The sequence below is a fragment of the Leopardus geoffroyi genome, chromosome C3 (genome assembly GCF_018350155.1).
Source record: "Leopardus geoffroyi isolate Oge1 chromosome C3, O.geoffroyi_Oge1_pat1.0, whole genome shotgun sequence".
Classification (NCBI taxonomy): Eukaryota; Metazoa; Chordata; class Mammalia; order Carnivora; family Felidae; genus Leopardus; species Leopardus geoffroyi.
In genome coordinates this window covers 143,728,386-143,753,472 of record NC_059338.1, presented here as the reverse complement: position 1 = coordinate 143,753,472, position 25,087 = coordinate 143,728,386, and the positions used below count along the sequence as shown (strand labels likewise).

At 42.8% G+C, this 25,087-nt stretch overlaps 2 protein-coding genes across 4 annotated transcripts in view; one reads left to right on the top strand and one right to left on the bottom strand.

The window, feature by feature from the left end:
- Positions 1–15,215, top strand: part of LOC123586218 (syndecan binding protein) — a 34,850-nt gene extending 19,635 nt beyond the window's left edge. The window contains exons 3-9 of one of the 3 annotated variants that reach the window (XM_045455168.1): positions 1,010–1,088; positions 2,528–2,636; positions 8,362–8,521; positions 10,882–11,057; positions 11,785–11,956; positions 12,673–12,764; positions 15,092–15,215. In XM_045455168.1, coding sequence (XP_045311124.1) covers positions 1,010–1,088; positions 2,528–2,636; positions 8,362–8,521; positions 10,882–11,057; positions 11,785–11,956; positions 12,673–12,764; positions 15,092–15,200 — 897 coding nt within the window. In that variant the 3' untranslated portion in view covers positions 15,201–15,215. Of the gene's footprint in view, positions 1–1,009; positions 1,089–2,527; positions 2,637–8,358; positions 8,522–10,881; positions 11,058–11,784; positions 11,957–12,672; positions 12,765–13,780; positions 14,955–15,091 lie in introns of those variants that run through there. The other 2 variants (XM_045455167.1, XM_045455170.1) reach the window with 2 other exon arrangements.
- A 578-nt stretch (positions 15,216–15,793) lies between these two features.
- Positions 15,794–25,087, bottom strand: part of NSMAF (neutral sphingomyelinase activation associated factor) — a 62,449-nt gene continuing 53,155 nt past the window's right edge. Inside the window, exons 24-31 of the mRNA XM_045455166.1 lie at positions 22,559–22,626; positions 21,683–21,750; positions 21,137–21,260; positions 19,579–19,662; positions 18,266–18,416; positions 17,755–17,857; positions 17,501–17,610; positions 15,794–16,508 (exon numbers count right to left, since the gene is read on the bottom strand). Of these exons, the coding sequence (XP_045311122.1) occupies positions 16,414–16,508; positions 17,501–17,610; positions 17,755–17,857; positions 18,266–18,416; positions 19,579–19,662; positions 21,137–21,260; positions 21,683–21,750; positions 22,559–22,626 (803 nt within the window). The 3' untranslated portion in view covers positions 15,794–16,413. The remainder of the gene's footprint in view (positions 16,509–17,500; positions 17,611–17,754; positions 17,858–18,265; positions 18,417–19,578; positions 19,663–21,136; positions 21,261–21,682; positions 21,751–22,558; positions 22,627–25,087) is intronic.

Sequence of the window (25,087 nt, the reverse complement as noted above, 5' to 3'; positions counted from 1 at the left end):
TTAAAATAACGTATAACTTTTAAACAAGTTTGTCAAAGTCATTTCGCAATGCATGTATTTGTCAACATGCTACTCTTACTGAAATACGCCAGGAACTCCTCTCAGGCTGCCTCACAGCACATGTCACATTAAGTATTCCAAGATGAAATCCTTTTTCTGATATGGATCTGATTTTCTGAAATCACCATGTATCATTTAGAGACACTATTGTACAGTTGTACGGCCCACCTCTCTTTTTTTTAAATTTATGTATTAACGTACATCCAAGTTAGTTAACATATAGTGCAATGATGATTTCAGAAGTGGAATCCAGTGATTCGTCTGTACATGTAACACCCAGGGCTCATCCCAACAAGTGCCCTCCTCCATGCCCCTTGCTCATTTAGCCCATCCCCCACCCACAACCCCTCCCAGCAACCTTGTTTGTTCTCTGTATTTTAAGAGTCTCTTATGTTTTGTCACCCTCCCTGTGTTTATATTATTTTTGCTTCCCTTCCCTTATGTTCATCTGTTTTGCATCCTAAATTCCAAGTATGAGTGAAGTCGTATTTGTCTTTCTCTAATTTCACTTAGCATAATACACCTTAACTCTGGTTCCATCCACATTGTTGCAAATGGCAAGATTTCATTCTTTTTGGCTGGATTAAATAAATATGTGGATTAAATTGGAAATATGTGTATTAAATAAATATGTGGATTAAATAATGCAGTTTAGGGGCACCTGGGTTAAGCGTCCAGCTTCAGCTCAAGTTATAATCTCATGGCTCGAGCGTTCGAGCCCCACATATGGTATATGGTAAATGTTAAAATATTCAGAATATAAAGTGTATTTTAGATCTGCAGATTTTCTTTGAAAAATACATTGCTGAAGGATTTGAAATTAAACTTTATTGAATAAGACTTAAAATGTTTTAGTTTTTTTGGAAGTACTAAATTTAACTTATAAATTATGGAAGAATTTTAAGTAAGTGTATATGTAGCGTTGTAAGAATCTTCTTTTCTTTTTCAGGCTCAAACTGCCTTTTCTGCCAACCCTGCCAACCCAGCAATTTTGTCTGAGGCTTCAGCTCCCATTTCTCAAGATGGAAGTAGGTTTATATTTTGGGTTCATTCTTCTTGAACAGAAATATGTTTAAGCTTTCTTTTACTGAAATAGGGAATCCAAAAACATTTTTTTAACCTATAGCATAATATGTGGTTCAAGTTCCAGTAATAGTAGGAAAAAAATGTTTACTTCAAAATAGAATCCTTTAATCAAAAGAATGAACTATGACTATGAAGATAGGTCTTGTAATTTAATCAAACTTAAGTGGATTAAGTTAAATCTCAGCCCCATAAACCCCTAATTTATGACTGCTTCACTATGAAAAAACAGTACATGTGCACTGTGTGTCCCATGCTACTGCTCTTGAACTTTGTGAACTGTCCTCCACCTTTGCGAGGTGAGGGTGGGGTTTGAAATTTCCAACCACCTCCGTTTGGGGGAGCGTCCCAAATTCCGGAACCTCTACTAGGTCTCCGTATATACTTCTCTTTGATTCCTTTTCCTTCTTTGTTTAGAGAGGTTTAGACCAGAGCCCCTAATTAGTATGACTTAAAATAAAAAAGGAGTATTAAATAGATTTTTGTAGCCAGTCATCTTATAACTACTTATAACATTGTTTCTTCTAGAAAATTCATTTTAAGTCACAAGTCATGTAAAAAGGAACTTAGGGAAATAGCACCTAACTTTGCTACTAAGTTAAATACTGCTGATATTTAAATATATTGTTTCTAAGATTTCCTTGGAATGTGGTTACTGTTTTTTATTTTTATTTTTTTATTTTTTTTTTCAACGTTTATTTATTTTTGGGACAGAGAGCATGAACGGGGGAGGGGCAGAGAGAGAGGGAGACACAGAATCAGAAACAGGCTCCAGGCTCTGAGCCGTCAGCCCAGAGCCTGACGCGGGGCTCGAACTCACGGACCGCGAGATCGTGACCTGGCTGAAGTCGGACACTTAACCGACTGCGCCACCCAGGCGCCCCGTGGTTAATGTTTTTTTAAATGCTCTGACACTAAATACGTTTTTAAGCTTTATTTTTTTTATTTTAGTTCAGAAGAATCATTTCAAAGCTGTGTTTATTAAATGAGTTGTAAAGTAGCTGGCTTGACAATAAACATTTTAGTCAGTTCTGAGGTGGAGATCAGTGCTATGCTTACGAAATTGAGAAATAGGTTTATTTCAAGAAAAGGTGAGATAATTTATTTGGAAAAATTATTTGTACTCTTCACTATTTAGAAATCTGAGGTTATTTCAGTTCAAATGTGTTTATACTTTATGACTTTCACCTTAAACTTTTTCTGTATTTCCCATTTCTAATTGTCATTACAGAGACAAGGAGACGATTTTCCAAATTGCTAATTTAAATTCATTCTAGATTTTCTAAATTAAATGTAGTTTTTAAACACAACTAGAAGCCCATAATAACAATTTTCATTGTAAACATTCCTATGCTTTTTTTCTTTATGCATTCATTTATGTTAGATCTCTATCCTAAACTGTATCCGGAGCTCTCTCAGTACATGGGGCTGAGTTTAAATGAGGAAGAAGTCCGTGCAAATATGGCCTTGGTCCCTGGAGCATCAGTTCAGGGGTACGTATAGTGTAATTAATTTTGAATTGTATAAAATCATATTTTAGACATAGATAAAATGTCTTATGGCCAACTCTTATGGCCAACTCACAGATTTATAACTTCTCTAATTTTAGATTGCCTTCTGGATCTCACTTCGTAAATGATCTACTTTCATCCTTTTACCACTTTTCTAGTTTCTTAAGAGTGAAAGATTCAGACGCCGCTGACTAGCCCGTTCTCCTTAGTCTTCTGCATTTAGTCAGTTACGAAGACCTGGTGATTTTTGTCGTCACTGTGATTTTGGTATTCCCTTTAGTCACTCCAGTGATGCTATAACCCTACTCAGGCTCCTTCTAACCTCTTCAATTTCCTCGAGTGACTTCTTATATCAAACAGTACTAAGCTGCTGCTGGATTCATCTTTCTGAAGGACAGGTCTGTCATATCTCTTTGGTCACAATCCTCTAGCACTCCGAAGTCTAAAGCTCCCTGTAATAAGACCCCAGATTCTAGGCTTAAATCTGATGCATCTCACAGCCTCTTATTAAGGTCTTTGCTGTAAGGCCCTAGCGCTTTATAGCACTTATTATAATTAAATCACAAAGACAGGGTCCATGTCTATCTTGCTGCCGTAAGTCCAGTACTTAATACGGTACTTGGCATTTATCTGTTTACCAAATATTTATTGAAAACTTGCTTGGATCGGTCAGAGCCCATTTGGTAGACAGCAGAAGAAATTAGAAAAGTTGAAGACTTGAAAACGCGGACGTGGAACAGAGATGTAATTGCAGGAAGTAGCTGCTGCTCCTAGCACTGGGGTGGCACAGGGAAGGGTTCGGAGTCTGCAGAGCCTGCAAGCTTGGGGGGAAGGGCCCCTTGGCGCTGGGCCTCAGGCCTTGCAGGAGAGGACGCTGCTGTTAGCACCGGGACCTCGGAGAGGGTGTGGCGAGGCCGGTTCTGGGAGTGGCAGTAAAAGCTGGAGAACGGAATCAGCTCCTGCCCCCAAGATGAAGGGTGAGGCCCAGGCCGTGCTGACAGGAACAGGAAACAAAGAGGAGGGAACAAGGCACTTGTCCTCCTCTGGCCTTCCAGCCTCCTGTGGTGGATGCTGACGAGAAGCCCCTGACCCAGGAATACGCACGTAATCTGCACGTGTAAGCCCCAGTGTCGCCAAATAGAGTCTAGAAGGGTGGCTTAAGAGCTGGCACTGCCTCCTCCTTTGACTACTCAGTATATGCACACACTTCTCCAAGGATTTTAATTTCCTAGGACAGCAGTTACTTCACAGGTGCCTTTTAAAAGATGTAATTCTTGGTAAAACTGAGGTTCCGTCCACTCTCTGTTAAGGGAGGCCCTCATGGTAAGCGTTTTAGGCTTTGCTGGGCACATAGGGTTCCTGTCGCATGTTCTTGTGGTTTTCTTTGCTTACAACCTTTAGAAACAGAAAAGTCATTCTTAATCCAGGGGTGTATAAACCAAGTCAGTTACCACTGATGTAACGGCGTTACTCTTACCCTTTCCCCAGAATGGGACAATGCCAGTTATCATAGCCATGTCTGGGCAGCGGCCTGTGGTACCAGTGACTGTGCAATATCAATTACTCCTTACTACTCATGTTCCCAGCTGAATATTTGTCACCTAAAGACAAAGGTATCAAGTTCACTGCTATAAAAAATTCAGGTATTTTGGGTAAAGGAAGTAGGGGGAAACAAAAAGATTAATTGCTGTATTTACAGAAGGTGTACGTACAGGTACAATCACAGAAGGTAGTCATGGCTACTGTGATTATTTTGGTGACTGATCATGATGCTGTAGTTGGTATTATGACTCCCTTTGACTGCTACACACTCATTACCCTCTCTGCCCTTGAGCTGGTCTTTCCTTAATACCTACTGGGGTGACCTAAACCACTTTTGAAGTGTCTGATTCTCTGGGGTTCCTTTTTTTTTTTTTTTTTTTAATGTTTATTTTGAGAGAGTGCAAGCAGGGGAGGGGAAGAGAGAGAGAGAGAGGGAGAGCGAGAATCCCAAGCAGGGTCCGTGCTGTCAGCACAGACTGGACACTGGACTCGATCCCACGAACTGTGAGATCATGACCTGAGCCGAAACCAAGAGTCAGATGCTTAACCAACTGAGCCACCCAAGTGCCCTGAATCCCTGGGATTCTTAAGCATCTTGCTTTCTCTTTTGTTTTATTTTGTTGCTGGAGATTTCTACTAACCTTTTCCATGTAGTGAATTTTTCATTTCACATACTGTATTTTTCTTCTCTAGATGGTCCAGCTGGTTTTGAGTCCTTGAGTGTACTGAGCATAATCATAGTAGCTATTTTTAAATCCCAGTGTGCTAATTTTATGACTTATTATTTCTGAGTTTCTATTAACTGCCCTTTCCCCTAATCGTGGGTTACATTTTCCTCCTTGTTCACATGCCACCTGTTTTTTTAAAATCAGAACTGAATATTGTGAAATTTACGTTTTTAGGTGCTGAATCATGTTGTACTTCTAAAAAGAGTGTCGGCACTTACTCTGGCAAGCAGTTAAGTTAGTTACATGTGCATCAGCTTGGTCATTCAGAGGCTTGATTTCACACATTGTTAGGGTAGGTCTGAGGCAGCCTTTATTTATTTATTTTTATTTTTTAATGTTTATTTTTAAGAGAGAGAATGCGAGTGGGTTGGAGCAGAGAGAGAGGGAGGCACAGAGTACAAAGCAGCGAGCTGTCAGCACAGAGCCCGACGTGGGGCTCATGAGCTGTGGGATCACGACCTGAGCCGAAGCCGGACGCTCAACCAACTGAGCCACCCGGGCTCCCCAGGGGCAGCCTTTATTTTATTGTAGGGTTGTTGTAGCCCCATTACTCAACATGTGTGTCCCCTCAGGTTCTCTGCTGAAGGTCCTGGGTATTTAATGAGCACACCACACTTGGCTGGTAGGACCCTGGATGTCTCCCAGTCGTGTGGGACCTGCGGGAAGCCTCAGCTTACAGCTCCCTGCATGTTCTTTGCCTGGCCTTTGGAGCTTTATTTCATAGATACTGGGATTAGCATTCAGCAGAGGGTTCAAGGAGACCCCTGTACAGCTTCCTGGAGCTTTTTCTCTGTGTAGCTCCCTCCTTTTTGGAACTCAGCCCTATAAATTCTAGCAGTCTTTCTAGCTGCTTCTGCCTTCCTGATTTTTGTCTTTTCAACTAACAAGAGCACAGTGCTCTGCTTGGGACTTGTACTTCTGTGTTCCAGTCCAGATAGTGGTCTGGGCGGAAAGCCAGGCGATGACAGGGCTCACCTCATGTGTTTCCCATCTTTCAGGGATTACTGTCCTACACTACCTAGTGTCCACTGTCCAAAAATTGTTGCCTCCTATCTTTCCAGTTTTCTGGTTATTTATCGCAGGAGGGTAATTCTGGCTCCATCGTGACTGCAAGCTGAAGTGTATTTTTCTATTAATTTTACTGTTGGACATGGAAGACCTAAGAGGCATCTCAAAGAACTTTCTGGATTCCAAACATAGTCTAGAACCCATTATCAAGCAGCAACCCAATTTCACTTGGTAACCAGAATTAATCACACTAGCCAATTTAGTAACCTCCTCTTGCCTTTGTTTAGTTTAGGCATATGAAGTCCAAAACAATGGTTAGGTGACGTTCTTCTGATTCAGAGGAGACAGTGTTGTGTTCCCAGGTGGACGCATGCCTCCTTCGTAAATAAGACCTTCACACGGTAGAGCTTGGTATGGGGGTACGGGGGGCGGGATGCAAAACTTTTGTGTGTGTTTAGATATAACAGTGAGAGGAACTATTCCCACAGCCACACTTTGGTTTCCAGATCTTTTATTCTGGCCTTGGAAAAAACTGCATCATGTATTTGGTTGCACATTCCAAGCATATATTCTAGAAGCTAGAACCCTTTTCAGGGTGCTGTCTTCCACTGGCACCTTAAATGAGGGGAGATGAGAGCCAGTAGCTTAAGAACCCACATGTTCCATGCACTGTGCTAGGTGTGATAGATCTAATAGTGAACCACAGCAGTGTCCCGCCCGCCACACACGCCAGTGAAACTTGCATTGTAGGCAGATAAGCCAGCACTTATGACATGAACCAAATGAATAAAGTGCCAGGGCTATATGTCAATATCGTGAGCATATGTGTTCTCTCTCAGGGGTTGACATACGATGAGTAAAGAACTGAAGGAAATGAGGGAGTAAGGCATGTGAGTATCTGGTAAGAGAACACCGAGAACTTGAAGGCTTTCGGGCAGAAACGAACTTGGTGGACTTGACAAGACTTGTGTGATGGCCAGAGGAAGCAAGGGTAGGACATGGTGGTAGCAGATGGCATTGGAGGGGTAGTGAGGGCCGGGTGGTCTGTGGCCTTGTAGACCGTGGTAAGGGATTGGGATCTGAGTTGTGGGAGTGGTGTAATCTGATTTCCTTGTTTCCTTTTTTTTTTTTTTTTTTTTTTTCTAAATTTATGTTTTTGCTCTGTGGACAGTCAGGAAGACGGTCTAGGTTATTGTAGTAGCCCTCTCCGGAAACGGTTGCTTGATTATGGGGGTAGGGCGCAGAGATGATGTGGTGTTGGTCATGGTAAGTAAGAACACCTAGTAGGTCAAGTACTTAAAAATACTTGCTGGAAAAAATAAAGATATTTCAAAAGTAAAACCCCCTCCAAAGCCCCCTTGCCCCTTTGTTCTGTATTCCAGCCAAACTAAATAATTCATTGGCTTCAATTTTTCCGTTTCTATCCCATTACCTGACTTTCCTGTGTCTCTTATAGCTGTAATCATCTCTTGTTTTGAACCTGTATAATCTCATAAGTAGTATTTTCTGGCATTGTGTTCTGATTTCTAGCATAATTTTATGTGTGCATTACTCCCGTTAAGACTTCCAGCTTTAGGAATATGTGGTCATAATTACCACACGTTCTGAACCAAAAATTTGCAATCTGTGAATACGTAGTTGAGGTTCCTTTTTCCCTGTTATTGTTGCTCTGAGCTCATAGTTCTTAGGTAGGTCAGAGGTTCTTTTGACAGATTCCAATTAAGAAGGCTTGGTAAGCTCTTCCCACATTATCTTTTTGGTTGAAGAAAGGGTCCGCTTAAACTAGAAAACCAGTTTTGGTCAAGAAAACTTGAGAAAACTGAGAAACTGGAAACATGGTACCTGCCATGAATGCCAAGTCTAGCTCTTCTCGGTCAGTCTGCTTTGTGCATACAGTTGGTTAGTCCATAAATGTTCACTGTGGAGGAGGAGAATGATCCTGTCTCGTGTGCCAGCACTTCTGGAACATGCAGTTTTAATCCTTACAATGGCACTGTGAGGTAAGAAGGTTCTCCCTTTTATAGAAACTCTGAAAGGGTCAGTAGATGGCTACACATCAGACCATATACAGAAGAACCCTCTGGAAAATGTGTGTTTTCAAGAGTATGATGTGGCCTTTAAGCTCAAGGATAATATGTTTGAGTGAAGACAAGCCAGAGTATACATGAAGCAGATATCCGTGAATTCAGAAGGCGACAGAGAAAGCCATTGAATCTTTTGGAGGTGATACATGTGGTAATAAATTTCCTTTAGGATTAGTAAATAAAAGCTGGGGACATTTTTGTGTAAATCCATTTATTTGAAGGAAACAGTATGCAAATTACTTCGTGGGAAACCACAACTGAGTATATTCACGTTAATTGTCATTTTAGGTTTTTTCATGAAGAATGTTTCTAAGTATTGACACGTCGTATATGTTTTTGTCAGCAGCTGGTAGCACGACCTTCCAGTATGAACTATATGGTGGCTCCTGTAACTGGTAATGACGTTGGAATTCGTAGAGCAGAAATTAAGCAAGGGATTCGTGAAGTCATTTTGTGTAAGGATCAAGATGGAAAGATTGGGCTCAGGCTTAAATCAATAGATAATGTAAGTATTTTTAATTATATTTCAGTTTGTCAAAATAGCTTATGGGATATTAAGTGATTCACTATTAGCATAATTTACAGTGCAAATGTTTAAAAAAAATTTTTTTTAATGTTTATTTTTGTGAGAGAGCGAGCATGAGCAGGGGAGGAGCAGAGAGAGAGGGAGACACAGAATCTGAAACAGGCTCCAGTCTCCGAGCCGTCAGCACAGAGCACGATGCGGGGCTCGAACTGATGAATTGCGAGATCATGACCTGAGCCAAAGTCGGACACTTAACTGGCTGAGCCACCCAGGCGCCCCTACAGTGCAGATGTTTTAATTAATTGTATTGCATCTATAATCAAGATGATTTTAAGTCCACTAACTTAAATTTTTCCACTTGGAGATGCTCTGTTCTGCAGAGGCAGAGCTGATACTTCATTACCTTAAGTGAATTATTTTTTGAGTCTCCTTTCTGGAATAAAGTTCATCGGTCTATGTATAACATAGTTTATACAGATAAAATTATGACCTTCAAATAGGGCATCGTATGTACATGTTAAGACTGACCAGTGAGAGTTGGTGGTCTTGTGTGTATTTTCCAATAATGATCATTTAACTTGTGAAGTGAGTTTGCAGGCTTGTTATTTCCATCCTTCAGTGTGAATTTAATAGGTCATTTTTTGAGCAAAAGTGATTTTCTAATTAGGGCAGTCATTATTTTACTTTGTAATTACTTCTTACCGAACCATACTGAAGAAATTAAATGGGGTGGTTACTCTCTGAGGAGGCGTTTAGGATTGTTAAAGACGTGCTGAGTCTTTACCCCGATTTGTGGTTTCAGGCATTACCTCGGATTCCTTATCAGTCTGAAGTCTTATTAGCTTAGTGTGTCCCACCTTTCCACATAGAAAATGCTAAAGGTAATGAGTGTTGCACACTGTGGTAAATGGCTGAGGCTGATCCTGGCAGGAAGCCCCAACCCTGCCTGCCTAGCCGGAGGGCTCAGGGCATCAGCAGCTCGCACAGCTGTAATTTACGCAGGACACGTCACCACGCTTCCTCGGAAGCCCTGACTTCGCTGCCTTTCCTTCCTTTTCAGTAGTGTATGCAGCCCCTTCTGCCGGGATTTGCTCTCTGCTCCTTCCTCTGCCCTAAAAGACAAGATACTCTTCATAGGCCCCTATCTCCATTGCACTTATCCCTGCAGTGGATTTCGCCGTTTGGCCAAAACTCCTTGGCCTCTCTGACCATTTCATAGGGGGCCACCCAGTTTTCGGTACTGTCCTAAAGTAAGCTGTAAGATACGGGACAGGAATTCTGTCCGACCCAGCCTAAGAGTATAGAGAGGGTCTAGCTTTGTAGATGCTTTCATATTTTGCCAAGTTTACTCTTCTTCATTTCTGAGACAGAGCGAGAGCGTGAGTGAGGGAGGGGCAGAGAGAGAGAGGGAGACACAGAATCTGAAGCAGGCTCCAGGCTCTGAGCTTTATCAGCACAGAGCCCGACGCGGCGCTTGAACTCGTAAACCATAAGATCATGACCTGAGCCAAAGTTGGATGCTTAACTGGCTGAGCCACCCAGACGCCCCAAACTTGTATTTTTTTTTATATTCAACATCTGAGATTGAGAGTTTATAGGAGTATAAGTATCCATGTGGGTTTAATTCTCTGTTGACTAAACTTGAGTTTTCTGTATTTATTTCATAGTGGATTCTTTATAAAAACTGGAGTGGTATTGAATGTACCTTTTAGGCTATTACATAAACCTTAATCTTATTTAATTAACCTTATTTACTTCTCTGTAATTTAGCAAATGGGTTGAGGAGTCCTTCAACTCTAAAGAAGAGTTATGACCTTACACTGTCATTTAAAACAAATTTTTTTTTTAATGTTTATTTTTGAGAGGGGCAGAGAGAGAGGGAGACACAGAATCCGAAGCAGACTCCAGGCTCTGAGCTGTCAGCACAGAGCCTGGTGTGGGCTCGAACCCACGAACCGAGAGATCATGAGCTGAACTGAAGTCATGCTCAACTGACTGAGCCACCCACCCAGGCGCTTGTAGAAACCCTACTTTGTTTTCCTTAGACTTTTTATTCCAAGATGAAGGGGATGATTGAGGTTGGTCAGGTGGGTCATGATTTGAGGTAGAAATTACTAGTGTGATTTTACATTTTTGCCCTAATTCCTGGGGTCATTGCCTCCATAAAATTTTCAGTTTCTTTTTTGGGAGTAATGACGCATACATATTCTTGTAGTTTTTCTTTTTCTTTTTTAACTAGGGTAGATTCATAACCTGAACAGTTGGTTCTTAATTTTCCAGTGTTTTTAAACCATATCGTAACAGTGGCAAATGACTAAAGTTATTTCCTTATTCTCTAGGGTATATTTGTTCAGCTGGTCCAGGCAAATTCTCCAGCCTCTTTGGTTGGTCTGAGATTTGGGGACCAGGTACTCCAGATCAACGGGGAAAACTGTGCAGGTTGGAGCTCTGATAAGGCACATAAGGTGCTGAAACAGGCTTTTGGAGAGAAGATTACTATGACTGTTCGTGACCGGTAAGTTGACTAGACCGTTGAAATGGAAATTCAAGACTAGTTTTCCATTCTCTTGGGCTTTGAGATTCTGTGAATATGATTGACTGTGTTGCAGAAGAATATTAGATGTTATTGATTAGCCTTACAGTCTTGCAGTTGTTTGGTGCTGATTTTTCTTAAAAATTTTTAGAGCATTCTGGTTTCGTATGCATCCTCTAGAAGTTACCTTCCTGTCTCTTTCTCTAGATCGTAGTAAATGAACATTGGAAGGGCAAGCAGTATGGCATCTCTGGCCTCACTTTCCAGTTTCCTGTTTAGACATCCAGCGTAGGAGGGACACAGTGCCAGGGTCCCTGCAGAACTCCCAAGTTGGGGTGGGAGTTCTAAAAACCAAATCTGGCCTTCAGGGGCGTTATGAAGCTCTAGTTGCCAAGGTAGAAAGGTGGCATTTTTATACTTAGCAGTTTATAAACCAGACATTTGGCACAGAAATAAGGCCTCTATTTTCCTGCCCCTTAGCAAGTGTTAAGGGTCGACCTATGTCACATTGGTACAGTTAGCTTTTGGGTTTTTATTCTTCTCAGTTAAACTTCGGTTTTATCTAATTTTGTTCCTAATTTCTCACACGGTAGGTGTTTAGTAAACATTCTGCAGATGGAACATCTTCTCTACTTGAAGGAGAATTTTGAAGAGTAACTTGGGCCAATAGAAAGAATTAAATTTTTCACTTAACCCATTATGTCTGCAGGCCCTTTGAACGGACGATTACCATGCATAAGGATAGTACTGGACATGTTGGGTTTATCTTTAAAAATGGAAAGATAACATCCATAGTGAAAGACAGTTCTGCAGCCAGAAATGGTCTTCTCACAGAGCACAACATCTGTGAAGTCAACGGGCAGAATGTCATTGGGCTGAAGGTGAGAACAGAACTTGGGTCTCGTGCTACCTTTCCCATTTGTTTCAGTGGCGTTTGCATGTAGACTTGCAAAATAAATAGGAACTTGGGGAGATGTGGGACCTAGGACTCTGGCTGTGCTCTCAGGCCAAAGGAGTTACCTGGACTATTCTCTGGAATTGTCGTTCCTATAGCAGAGGGCTTGACTACTATGATCTCTGCAGTCCCTTGAACTAGAATTCTGTGGAGATGTGGGCATTGAGGATTTTGAGGACATTCTGAATGAGTGATTGCTCAGCTTTTTCCAACCCAGGAATGGTAGGAAGTGAGTAATGGTTTCTGTTTAGATTAGTACCACATTTTCCCCCTCCACAGATTCCTAAATAAGGCTATGTTAGGGTCGAAAGGTTTTCATTACATGAACTTGGTTAAGAACGCACTGTTAACTGAGAGGACACGGGAAGTCTTGTACATGAAGAAAATTATTTCATCTTAAGTAATGAAAAAGATGATTCTTTGGCTACAATACTTAGTTTACTTAGCAATTTTGTTACCATCTATAAAATTGCCATTCTATAGAATTAAACTTGGTGAAACTAGAAAAAATACCAAATATCAAGGGTCAGATTGTAGAATTATTAGCAAAACGTATGTGGACATACATATTTATCAAGAATAACAATTTCATACTTCTTAAATAAAGCCTTAGAATTAATTTTCATTGCGTGTTTTTAACAGGACTCTCAAATTGCAGACATACTGTCAACATCTGAGTCTGTAGTTACTATTACGATCATGCCTGCTTTTATCTTTGAACATATTATCAAACGGTAAGTAGACCGTACCTCAACTTGGTGCTTATGGTCCTGTGAGGTAAAAGAAAGTCCTTGTGCCTATGAATTCCTCCATCTATGGTTCTTTTACCTAAGGGATGACGTGGTGTTGATCTCGAAATTTGAAGTTAATTATTTAAATCAGGGGAATTGGTAAGGATGACCACTCACAACTTCCCAAGTATTGAATAAAATTCACCATCTGCTTCCGAAATTTTGACCTTTTCTGGTAGAGAAAGAGGGACGTGAGCAGAAGTGGGCAGGCTTTCACTTCAGCTTCAGTAAAACGGACTAGAGTTGCACTCCGCCCGCAGTTCCTCTGCTCAGTAGAAATCTACTCGTGGGGGTTCACGATGGAGAATTCCTGCCTGTGGGATGTTAGGAGTAACAGTGCCTATTCTGAAAGCATCTCAGGAGGCAGGTCAGGCTTGTGGTGCCACCATGGTCCTCAGGAAGGGAGGCTGGAAAACTGACTTGGGGGAAGAGAAGAGGGACAGCCAGTGTTACCTTCCCTAGAACCTTTGAAATCCTGGCTTCTGTCAGCTGTTTTTACCAAGCCAACTTGGATCCTTTTTTCAGATTCTGTCTTGCCTGTGGAGATAGGATTTAAAAGAGTAAAAACATAATACCTTAGTAAAGTTTGTGCTTATGGATAGAAGGAAAAGGAAGCTGGAGTCGAGACTAGTCAGAGTTCTCTCAAACCAGCGATAGGGTCTCCCTTCCCCTTTCCCTCCCAGTTCATAGCAGTGTTGTCATTTTCCTTGTTGTAGTCACCGGTATTAATATTCAAGCACTTACTTCTATCTGATCTAACTTTTCCCAGCCTTTCACAATGGGTATTTTGTGAACTAGATTACCTGAGACTCTTAGAACTCATGAAAAAGACCTTCCCTCTCCCCACAATTCCACTTGATCCCAAGTGCTAAGCTTGAGTGCGAGTTTTCTTGGATCAGCATAATAGCTTTTTTGAACCAAGAAACCCAAACCTCAGTATTTAATAAACTCTCTCGTAGGATGGCCCCAAGCATTATGAAAAGCCTGATGGATCACACCATTCCTGAAGTTTAAACGTCATGGCACAATGGAAACTTCACTGAACTTCTCCAGTTTACTTCTTGGGCAACTTAACTTTATATTATGCACATGAAGCTTTCTAGGAGCCAGAGAGCATATGCTGCATGAAGACCTTTCTATCTTACATTATGGCTGGGAATCTTAACTGTTTTGATCGGATATCTCCTCCCACTTCAAGATCGTTGTAGCCTTATCCTGGTTTTACAGATGTGAAACTTTGGACAGATTTACTGATTTTCATAGAGTAGTTTCTCTACTGGAAACCCGATGCTTTTACAAGCCATTATGATTAGAATGACTGATACAGGCTTAGCTCTGTGTTAGAACGAATCACCTTTATCCTGTATATCAAGTAGTGCTGCTCACGTTACTTTAGTTCTGTGGTATAATTGCCTTTTTAATGTGTTACCATAGTACGTGTAGAATGATTGCTTTTGATGGTTTTTTAGTTCTGCGTGCGTGCGTCAAACACCAATTAAGAACACTGGTTTCATTCCGTGTAAGCATTATACAGTGTAGGTTGCAAGAGACTGTGTTGATCATCATTAAATTGTAACTACCTTTACTCTATATGCTTGAACTGTCGCCTTAACTGTGTTAAGCATCTAGAATAAAAGCCAAAATAGAACTATTGCTGCCTTTCTAAAACCCAGAATGCAGTTCTGTATTAAACTGAAATGTACGCTAGCCCAGAACGGTTAATGGTACATACTGAGCTACCGCATAGCTGCTTAGTTGCATTTGAGATTTTCTAGTCGTTGTGTAATGGAAATTTCTTTCTTCCAAAAGTTACTGACCTTACTTCCTAGAAATGAATCAGTATGTATTAACTGTAAAAATTCTTATACCAAATAGGATAAACTTTGACTCTCTGTTTTCATTTGTAGATTAAGTGGAATAGTATCTAATTTTGTCATTTACTCTAACATTATGTAACCTAGCTACTTCGGGATGGCCTTAGGATGTCTTCCAGGTAATTTGTTCCATTTCCTGACCCCTCCCTACAAACCAAGTGGCATATGACACATTACCCTCATTTTTTTGTTTCTTGTTTTGGTTTATGCCTATTCCATTTTAATTAAATATGTATAAATAAAGTTAACTTTTAGCCTATTTATTGCATCATTTGGAAACTGTCCGTGGATTTCACCAAACTTGCGCATGACTTAGAAAACAGCCCCGTGGGGTTGTCTCCCGGAGCAGCTGACGTCCACGGGCCCTGAGAAGAGCCCTCTGTGCTGAGAGAGGAGGAGGAGGAGCGTCTGTCGGGAGAAGTGCTTCCGCCTCCGAACCCCAGAGGGCCGGCGTGCACATCCAGGCAGAGCAACAGGAAGCCACTGTGGCTCCTTGCAAACCTGAGACTGAGTCATGTTTAATGACACTTGTTACCCTGGTCAAGTTCTCCCCCCATGTGATACGGCCTATAAGACCTAACAATGTTTTTTTTTTTTTTTTTTTAATTTTTTTTTTTTTTCAACGTTTATTTATTTTTGGGACAGAGAGAGACAGAGCATGAACAGGGGAGGGGCAGAGAGAGAGGGAGACACAGAATCGGAAACAGGCTCCAGGCTCTGAGCCATCAGCCCAGAGCCCGACGCGGGGCTCGAACTCACGGACCGCGAGATCGTGACCTGGCTGAAGTCGGACGCTTAACCGACTGCGCCACCCAGGCGCCCCAAGACCTAACAATGTTTTTAAAGATCATAGAAGAGTTTTAACATAAAGGCAAATCAGTACTGTTTAACATCTTACCTTGAGATTTAGAAAAGCAAACCAAACATTTCCCCGTTTACTTTACCTTGTTTTGTTCTCTGGATTTGGACTATCTGAAGACAGTTCCAAAAACATAAGAAGGACATTCTCATCACTAAGTATGGTTTTCTAGAAGGACCAATACTTGAAGTTCGTAAAGGGCACTAGCCTTGGTAATCACTTAAGAAAATGAAAACAGCTTTCATTACAGAAAAATATTTTTAATGTAGAAAAGATGAGCATTTAATAGCTATAATGAAATAAACCGTCCTATACACAGTAAACTTACTGTTACAAGAATTGCTGATCCTTCCCCAGGTTCTTAGAATCTGAGAACAGTAGGTTATACAAAGTAAACCACTCCATGAAAACACATACCCAAGGACCCAATGGGCAGCAATTTCGTAGGTAAGGAAGACAAAACAGCGTGACTCAGAAGTAGCAGAGAATACTGCACGTTTTCTTGGAAAATTCTGAGCTGCTCAGCGTTTTTGAAAGTTTTCCCAACTCCGTTTTGTATCTCTTAGCTACTTTTCTTTGCCACTCAAACCTGCCATCTGACCATCAGCACCCCGGGACGAACACCTGCCTCACAGATGTAATGTTTTCTCCCTACCACCACCACGTTTTGTCCGCCTTAGAGGGTGGCGACCAATGGCTTTCAATGAAGTCACCATGATTTTGGAAGTTGAAAACCACAAATACCTCGTGTGGTAAAACTTCGAATACCATCATTGCACATTCACCAGTTGATTTCAAAGTTTGGTTTAAAAATACATTAAATAGAGTTCAACTTAACATTCAAGAGGGGAAAAGGCACTTAATACTGCAATTTCCAGAACATTATTTGTCTGTCTTCCCCTCCTGTGATGATACTGCTACACTGTTCATTCATCCATATACACGTCACAGCACCTAAGGGAAAGACACCGTGTGGTTAGGTGGCAAGTTGACCAGGGGGCCCCGAGATCCGCTGTTAAGCACTCTCATCCTATGATCGGTGTGTCAATGAAAAATAACTGCTTGGCACAAGGAACGTGTGAGGAATGAGAAACCGCTCACGTGTAAAGCTGAAATAACGGAGGATTAGGGGGAACACCAGAATGCAAGTATATACACCTACGATAACAGGAGACAGACGAGAGGAAGAGGTAAGGAATTGGTGTAAGGCTGCGAAGTCCATTTACTGGACAGAGTCAAAGGTTATTTAAAGCTGGTAAACTGAGAATGACCTACACAGGTCACTTTAGAACGTGAAGAAATAACCATGTCACCAAAGGACAGAGGGAAGAGGATGTCAGGGGGAAGTTCCTGGTCACAGTGGAAAAGTAGATACTTATAACCTTAGAAACTAGAAGAATTAAAGACCATAAATCTTCGAGATGAGGAGGCAACCGTGCAAATAGAAGCACATACAGTGAGTCTCCAGAGGATACTGGGTGGGAATAAAAGGGCAGAATATTTCATACACGTACAACACATCCATCGTCTCAACAGTGAGTGCACCCACACCCAGGACGCAAACTGGAAGAAAGTCCTCAAAGGAGAACAGGGAGGAAGGGGGTCAGTGGTGGGAGGAAGATCATTTTTACTGAAATTAATGACTTTTGTGCTGTTTTGGGTTTTTAAAAAACTTTGTGCGTGTACTTAAAAAAGTTGCAGCTTTTACTATGGTTTTTAATTCTCCAAGTGGGAGTTAATGCAAAAACTTCCTTTTTGGAGTCAGTCAACATAAATCTCAGTCCCGAAGGGTCACTTGGCCAACGAAGATGCTCGTGGGGAACGTTTACAACGTGGAGGGCAGTGGGGTGTTTTCTGCCTGGGAAAGGTAGGTTTCCTGATGGGAAAAGCAGGTTGGAGTTCAGCATTTTAGGAAGAAAGGTCAAGTCAACTGCATAACCGCTTACCTGCGTGGCCCTGTATTCTCTCACTGAGCTTTCCTCCGAGGAGGTCCCAAACAAGCAGTTCACCAGACTGACTTCCAGACAAAACAGAATTTCCATCCCAGATGAAGCACCTGCAACAATGATTTAGAAATAGTCATTTGGTCATTTATCATGAAGGAAGGGCCCTATCCATGCCGGCCAAAGCAAGCCCAAATGTCACGATCACGAGCTTGTCCGTAAACGTCTTCGCCCGCTAGTAACGCAAGAGAACGTACCTCTGGGGCTCGTCTGAAGTCATAGAGGAGATGAGCATTCCCGTCTGCACATCTATGACGTTTAGACAGCCATCTGCACCTGTGCTGAGGACGTGGCGACTGTCTGTAACGCGAGAGACCATTACAGCTTCAGAAGTGTGTTCTAGATCGTTCTGACGTTTCATCTCTGGCATAGTGTTCGCTTGCATTTTCCCTGAGCTACTTAACCAAGGACTCTCCTCTCCTGGAAATGGTTGTTTCTAAGACACTGGGCCGATGACCCTTTGGGGTGAGTCCACCCGCGCACTATAAATCAGTTCCTCTGGTGAGCTGGCGAATTGAGAGCAGCGTCCGCCGTAGCTCTCCTGGAGGTACAAATGGCCCAAGTAGCCAGTATTCTGCCACGAAGCAGCCTTGGATACAGGCGAAACTACTTCTATCGGCAGCCTGTTTTTCTTTTTACATTCTTATGATTTGAAGATAATAATTCTGATTCCCCCAGTATCCTCTGTATTAAAAAGGATAAAACTACCTGGGCTAAAAGCAGCATCACGTATGGTCCCCGAATGGCACGGGATCTGGTGCAGTATGGTGGCCGTGGTGAGGTCCCAGATACTCACTGTGCCTTCTCTGGTGCCTGAGACCAACATCGTACCTGCGGCATTGAGGCTAATTGTATCTACCTGAGGAAGGAAACACATAACGTAATCCATTTAGAATTACGGTCATCGCGGTTTCCCTAGGCTGACTCGACTATGTGCACGTGATGAAGGTTAAGCTCTAACGGACAGTGTACTGATGTGGCTAATGCAGACGTGTTGCAACATCACCTACGCAGTTACTGAAAATGAAATTCTTCATATGCTAGTGAACAAAATGAAATATTGCCAACGTAAATGGAATGCAGTTTTAAAAGAGCCTAAAATTGGGGTGCCCGGGTGGCTCAGTCGGTCCAGCGGCCGACTTCGGCTCAGGTCATGATCTCGTGGTTCGAGAGTTCGAGCCCCTTGTCGGGCTCTGTGCTAACAGCTCAGGGCCTGGAGCCTGCTTTGGAATCTGTAACTCGCTCTCTCTCTGTCCTTTTTCCACTCACTCTCTGTCTCAAAAAGTGTTAAAAGAAATTCTTTTTTATAGCCTAAAGTCGACAGTTTCTGAATAACTCTGTGAATTAAAAATTGTAACGAGGTACCAAACTGAGGCACAGGTGATCCATGTTATTTGAGGGATTTCGGAAAAATGGGGATTTCGGGTTATATTTACGTGCCCGCCTGGAATTACATACTCCGTAAATATTTCTGAACCTCAGCTCGTCTGTCGACCACGCAAATCAGGTTTCAGGTCACCATCTCGGAGAAAAGACAGTACCGTGAGCTCCAGTGGGAGGAGCAGCTGTGTGACCCACTGGTTGTGGAACGAGCGAGGGGAACCAAGCGCGAGCTCTGGTTCTGCCCCAGGTCATGTGAACCCGGGCCACCCAACACCAGGTTTACGTTCTTGGCTGTTGGAGGGTGTCACGCTAGATAGTCCCTTCTACTAATGTGCTGGAAAACATGAGAGACGATGGGGCATACTTTCTTGCCCCAAATAGTTCGAGGGGATCTAAATAGTCATTGTCATGTTCAGAAATTGGATTGGACAGTAGCTGATTCCCAGAGAAACAGCAAATCGGAGAAAAAAAGGCAAAGCAGACTTGGAAACCCAGAGTCGAGTCAAAGAAAAGAACGGAGAGCCCGTGCTCTCCTCCCACAAGCGAAATAAAATGAAGCAAAAAAAAATGAAAACACAGGTAAGACCAAGAACAGCCCACCCTCCCTCGGACTCAGGCGTGTCGTTGCTGGTACTCACACTGACGTCGTGTTCCAGCTCGGCCAGCATGTCAAACCGGTGTCTTTTGGGGCATGTCGTTTCTGCAGGAACCCCGGACCACACCTAGGGTAGAACGTATCACGGGAGGGATTTGCAAACATTCAGAGCGAAAGCATTTCTAACACATCCAAGAAAAGTGCCCTTGACCAACCAACTCCCATTTAACCTATTTGCCAACAAGACACAGCTGTGACTAAGTGCTTCTGGCTCCCTCCCTGCACTGCCCACGCTTCTGTTCCTGCCACAGGCGCTTGCCCGGTGTCGACTGCACCTGTGTCTGTTTCTGTCCTTTGCACCTGCTGTCGTCGTCGTCGTGGTCTTCGTGTGAACTACAGAAACCTGACTGCAGAAGCGCTATGGCATCCGGTGATGTTTCGAGAAGACCCAAAAAGGCAAGTCACCGGAAAAAATTGCCAAAATGCGGCGCGGGCAAGAAAATTTGTCTATAAGAATGGGGGGAAATCCTGAAAAACTCCGGAAGGAATTCTAATAGTTTTAGGTTCCTGCTTGCTTTTTACATAAATGCAAATTGGAAACTGAGGATGGTGAACGCTGGTGTGGTCTCTGCAAGACAGTTGGGCAGGATTCCAAAGCGAAGGCCAAGGATGCCCCACATCGACAGAATGGTGAAGGCGTGTGCGTTTGTATGTTCTAACTTTAAGTCGAATGCATTCTCTTTTCATGATTCCCCACTTCAGCTTGATGTTTTTTGATTAACTGCTAGTTCAAACTGTGAGATAAGAGGACTCCTACTGCATACAGTTGGCCCTTGAACAATGCAGGGGTTAGGGCTCTGACCACCCCCCCCCCCCCCCACGCACTTGAAAATCTACTTCTAACTTTGACTCTCCCCAAACTTAACTACTGTACTGATTGCCTACTGTTGACCGGAAGTCTTACTGGCAACATAAACAGCTGACTAACCTAGTCTGCATCTTATATGTATTATAGACTGTAATCTTACAATCAGCTACAGAACATAAAATGGTAAGAAAATCATAAAATAGATTTACAGTAATGTATGAATTTACCAACAAAAATCCACGTATAAGTGGACCTGAGCAGTTCAAACCTGTGTGATTCAGGGGTCCAACTGTTCCACCTCATTTAACCCCCTGGTTGAGCGCACAGTACAGAAGTCATGAAGACTTCCTATTAAGAGGTGCACACATTAAACAAACACAGGCAGGGGCGCCTGGGTGGCTCAATCAATCCAGCTTCCGACTTTGGCGCAGGTCATGATCTCACAGTTCGCTGAGTTCGAGCCCCGCGTTGGGCTCTCTGCTAGCAGTGCAAAGCCCTCTTTGGATCCTCAGTCTCCCCTGTCTCTACCCATCCCCTGCTCATGCTTGCTCTCTCTCTCCCTCAAACATAAATCTTAAAAAAAAAAAACACAGGCATTAACATTCAGGATCTTTATGTATCACTTATACACTTTGTGAAAAATAGTGAAGTGACTGAACACATGAACAGACAGCAGAATGGTTTATAATACTTGTATTATCCTAACATTTTAAGCTAGAAATTCTATGCAGACCTTCACTGTGGAGTCCCACGATGCGGAATACAGCCGGTTGTCATGCCAACAGATCTTACTAACGGCATCGTCGTGTCCCATTAACGTGTCCTGGCGTCTTCCAAATGCTATAGAATAAAAATAGCTAACAGACAAGATAATGAGAACTATTAAAAAGCATTCCAGCTTAATTTTAAGACCCTTAAACACATATTCAAGGAATATATCGTTTTAGTTCCCTACTTACTCAGACCCACTAGAATTACAAATTTACTTGTTCTCCTGTTATCAGGCCAAAATACTCAAAATCTGAATTTAAAGCTAGAAATCTCCAGGTCTGGCTCATCTGTGTTTTCACCTCCATTTAACACACAGAGGAAAACAGAGTCCAGTTGGAGAACTTATTAGATTCAAATGCGGAGTCAAAGCCATCAGCGCTACCCTAATGTAGCATGTGACAATAGCACAGTGTCTCCCCAGCGGAAGACCTGGCCCTTCCTGCCTTTCGTCCGCAAAGACAGCGGGGCCACGAGAGGGATTACACGAGCGGCCCGCGCAGATACATACACATTGTTGTCCCACGAAGAACTGATGACCGTGGCGTCTCCTGGCAAAAGCAAACAAGATGATAAAGCCTGAAATACAAATGGTTTGACATTAATGGTTTACGATAATCAGCAGATCCCGAACATGGTGAAACTATCTTGGGAGCCCTCCCCTGCCAAATTAATGCTCACATTCTGCTTATTTTGGCCTTCCTCATATTCAGGGAGTTTTTTTTTTTTTTCAACCGGCCAATTCCAGAGGCTTAGTTTCCTCCCAAATGTAAGAAAGGAGGTCAAAGTGTGTGCAGTGCGCACGGGTCTAGCCTGAGGGTTTTTAGGGGCTCTGGATGGCTCTCGTGGCCCTGGGCTAAAGAAACTCCTAACACAGGTGAATCGTGGGGTGGGCAGAGGTGGGGGCTTTATTTACCCTCAAGAATCCTCTCTGGATCATACACTTCCCATGCGTAGGGAGGACTTCAAAAATTCTTTAGGGAATTTCAAAACCTTTCGGATGGTTTACATGAATAATAAAGTGTGTCTTTTTTGGAAGAACTGGTTTTCTAGTATTAGGTGTCCTATCAACTCAGAAACACAAGTTATTTATAAACTACAGTAACAGTTCCAGAAAAGCACAGATTTATTAAGTAGAGAATTCTACTGAGTAGTACTTCAAGTTTTCTAGGCTACAAATGAAAACACGGTATTATGAGAAAGAGGTACCCTGAAAAAAGTTGAAATTGAACTTAGAACTAATCTAACTCAGGCATTCTGTGCACACCTACACAGGAATAAACCCAATTGTCTGGGGGAGAAATGAAATGCCATTATACGTGTGTTGAAAACAAAGTGCTACGTGAATTTCCATGGTGACGCTGACTTAAAAGTAAAATGAACTCACCATATTTGAAAATGATATACTTCTTTGTAGCATTTTGGATTCCTTAGAAAACATCTTCAGGGTGGAATCTAATTTAATAACGAGAAGGCAGACATGTGAGAAAGATTTCCTGACCCTTACAGAGGACAAAGAACAGCCAGAGGCCAGCAGGCAGTGGCACACTCTTACGGAGAGCTGGGTGGCAGGTGGGGGGCTGATCTGCGGCCCATCTGGGCAACAGCACTGGCGACCTGTAACCCCTGGACGAGGAAATTAACATACCAGTAGGGGCCCAGCACACTGCTGACATTTCAGCATGACTGAACACAGAGCTGGCCCAGTCACTGACAGGAGTTAAAAGTTAAAGAGAAGTAAAACAGCAATTTTGAATTAATGAAAACAAAAATCTTGCCAATATCTGTTTTTTTTTTTTTTTCTTTTTAAACAGCCCAGTTAGAGTGTGATACCCTTGAATTAGCGTTTATGGAAGAACCACTCGACTTTCTAAAGGATAATAAAGTAGGGATTATAATGTCCTTGCCTAACAAAGGTGTAGCAAAACAATTTCTTTAAAAACCAAGATTCACAAAACTTACAATGAGCTCCAAACGCCCCATATTTGAAACATGTAACAACTCATTTCCTAATCTGTAAACATATAAAGGCCCGAATGAGTTTTAGGCAATTTCTTCTGTACAGTAAAAGGTAACCTCTCAACCTAATTTTTGCAACATCAACACACACGAGCCCCGAGACTTCGTAAAACTGAAAATTCTCCAGGATTAGCTTGGAAACAAAGCCAGAAGAGTGAGCACATTACCTGAACTTCACCCTGTGGGGCATAATTACTTCTGAGACTTTCCAACAGTGCTTCTGATTCTAAAGAATGCCCCTCCTATTGGGCATTTTTGAGTATTCACCCCAGGGTCTACGAAAGCTCACTAATTTGGGGCATCCTATAGAAAGCCATAAGCCAGCCTGGGGGATAAGGATGCTGTTCTCAAAACCAAAGGTTCCCTGCGTGTGCTGGGGGTGATCCTGTCAAAGGCGGCTGTAAGAGCCAGGCTCACAGGTGATGGGTCCCCGCCGAATGCTCACGTCAAGAAACGCATCTACCACGTACGGGAGGAAGAAAGGTCACTTTGGGGTGGTGATCTCGATATGTATAAATCAGTAATACAAGTTTTATCAACAGAAGAAAGAAACCAGAAAAAAACCAATGCTTCTGACTTAAAAGAAACCTCTTTCTCCTTTATTTGTCAAATTCGCAAAGAAGCGACACAATGCTTAATAAAAGCCTCAGAGTTGCAAAGCCTTGACACTCCTAAGACTCAGGGTTTTACAAGGTCATACAAGTACAATGGACTAAAGGATTTAACACACCATGTCAGACAAATCCGGCTAAGAACACAGGCTCTGATTGAAGCATTTTGTCTTGTGTTATAATGCTGGCACATTCAGCGGGCAGGATCCTGGCAAAACACGGATGGCTTCCTTCTACCGGAGCAACACCTCCGTGACCCCAACAGGGCCTGGTGCGTGTCCTGCATGTTAACTCCCTTTGGTCTACAGTACGATCACTTTATGTTTTTAAATTTATTTTTATTCTATTTTAGAGCGAGCGCGTGAGTGGGGGAGAGGGACAGAGGAAGAGAGAGAGAGAGAGAGACAGACAGACTATTAAGTAGGCTCCATGCTCAGTGTGGAGGCCAACTTGGGGCTCCAGCCCACGACCCCGGGGTCATGACCTGAGCCAAAATCAAGAGGCGGACACTCAACCGACTGGGCCACCAGGGCGCCCCTACAGTAGAATCGTTTTCTATACTTTGTGGAAAATTCTGTTTCATGAAACCTGAGACTGTACTGGGAAGGGAAAGGAACGACGTGCTACAGACAGTAAACCACAACTGCAGAACCGGAGCGTAGCAACTCTCGTTTATCTGGAGGTGTCTGGTTAGCACCATTGCTGACCTCCAGTGACAAAAAATAGGATTTCCTCTGAAAAACGCTAAAGAAGAAGTACCCTCAAAAAACAGCCAGCTACTCACTCTGTCAGAGCAAGTTGTAAAACACAAGCAGGACAGCGAAGACATAATTTGATAACGCATAAGAACATTAACAGTGTATGAACTGGGTTTCCAGCTGAAATCGACATCAAACACCCTGAAATATATACCAGGGGACAAGAACGAAAACCTTAGCGGCAAATGCGCCCCTTCACGCTCCGCGCCCTGGGACGCCCTCTGCTGGACACTGCGGCACCCCGCCCGGCCCCGGGGCTCAGGACCTCAGCCAGCCCCGAGGCAGAAAGGGCCCCACCGAGCAAGCAGATGGGAAACTAGCGCTTTCTTGTCCCTTTAAGTTTCGGGAAACCTTGTCAGCAACAGAAAGGCACTTCCGTGATTGTTTCTGGCAAACTACGAGGAAGCTGCGTGCTAAACGCCACAGCTGCTCAAAATTCACGTTTTGGGGAGGCAGCACACTCAAGTACAAGCCCCTGACCGAGAGTTAACAGACTTCCGCAGCTTGGACGCTCGCGCTTCCGGGCGA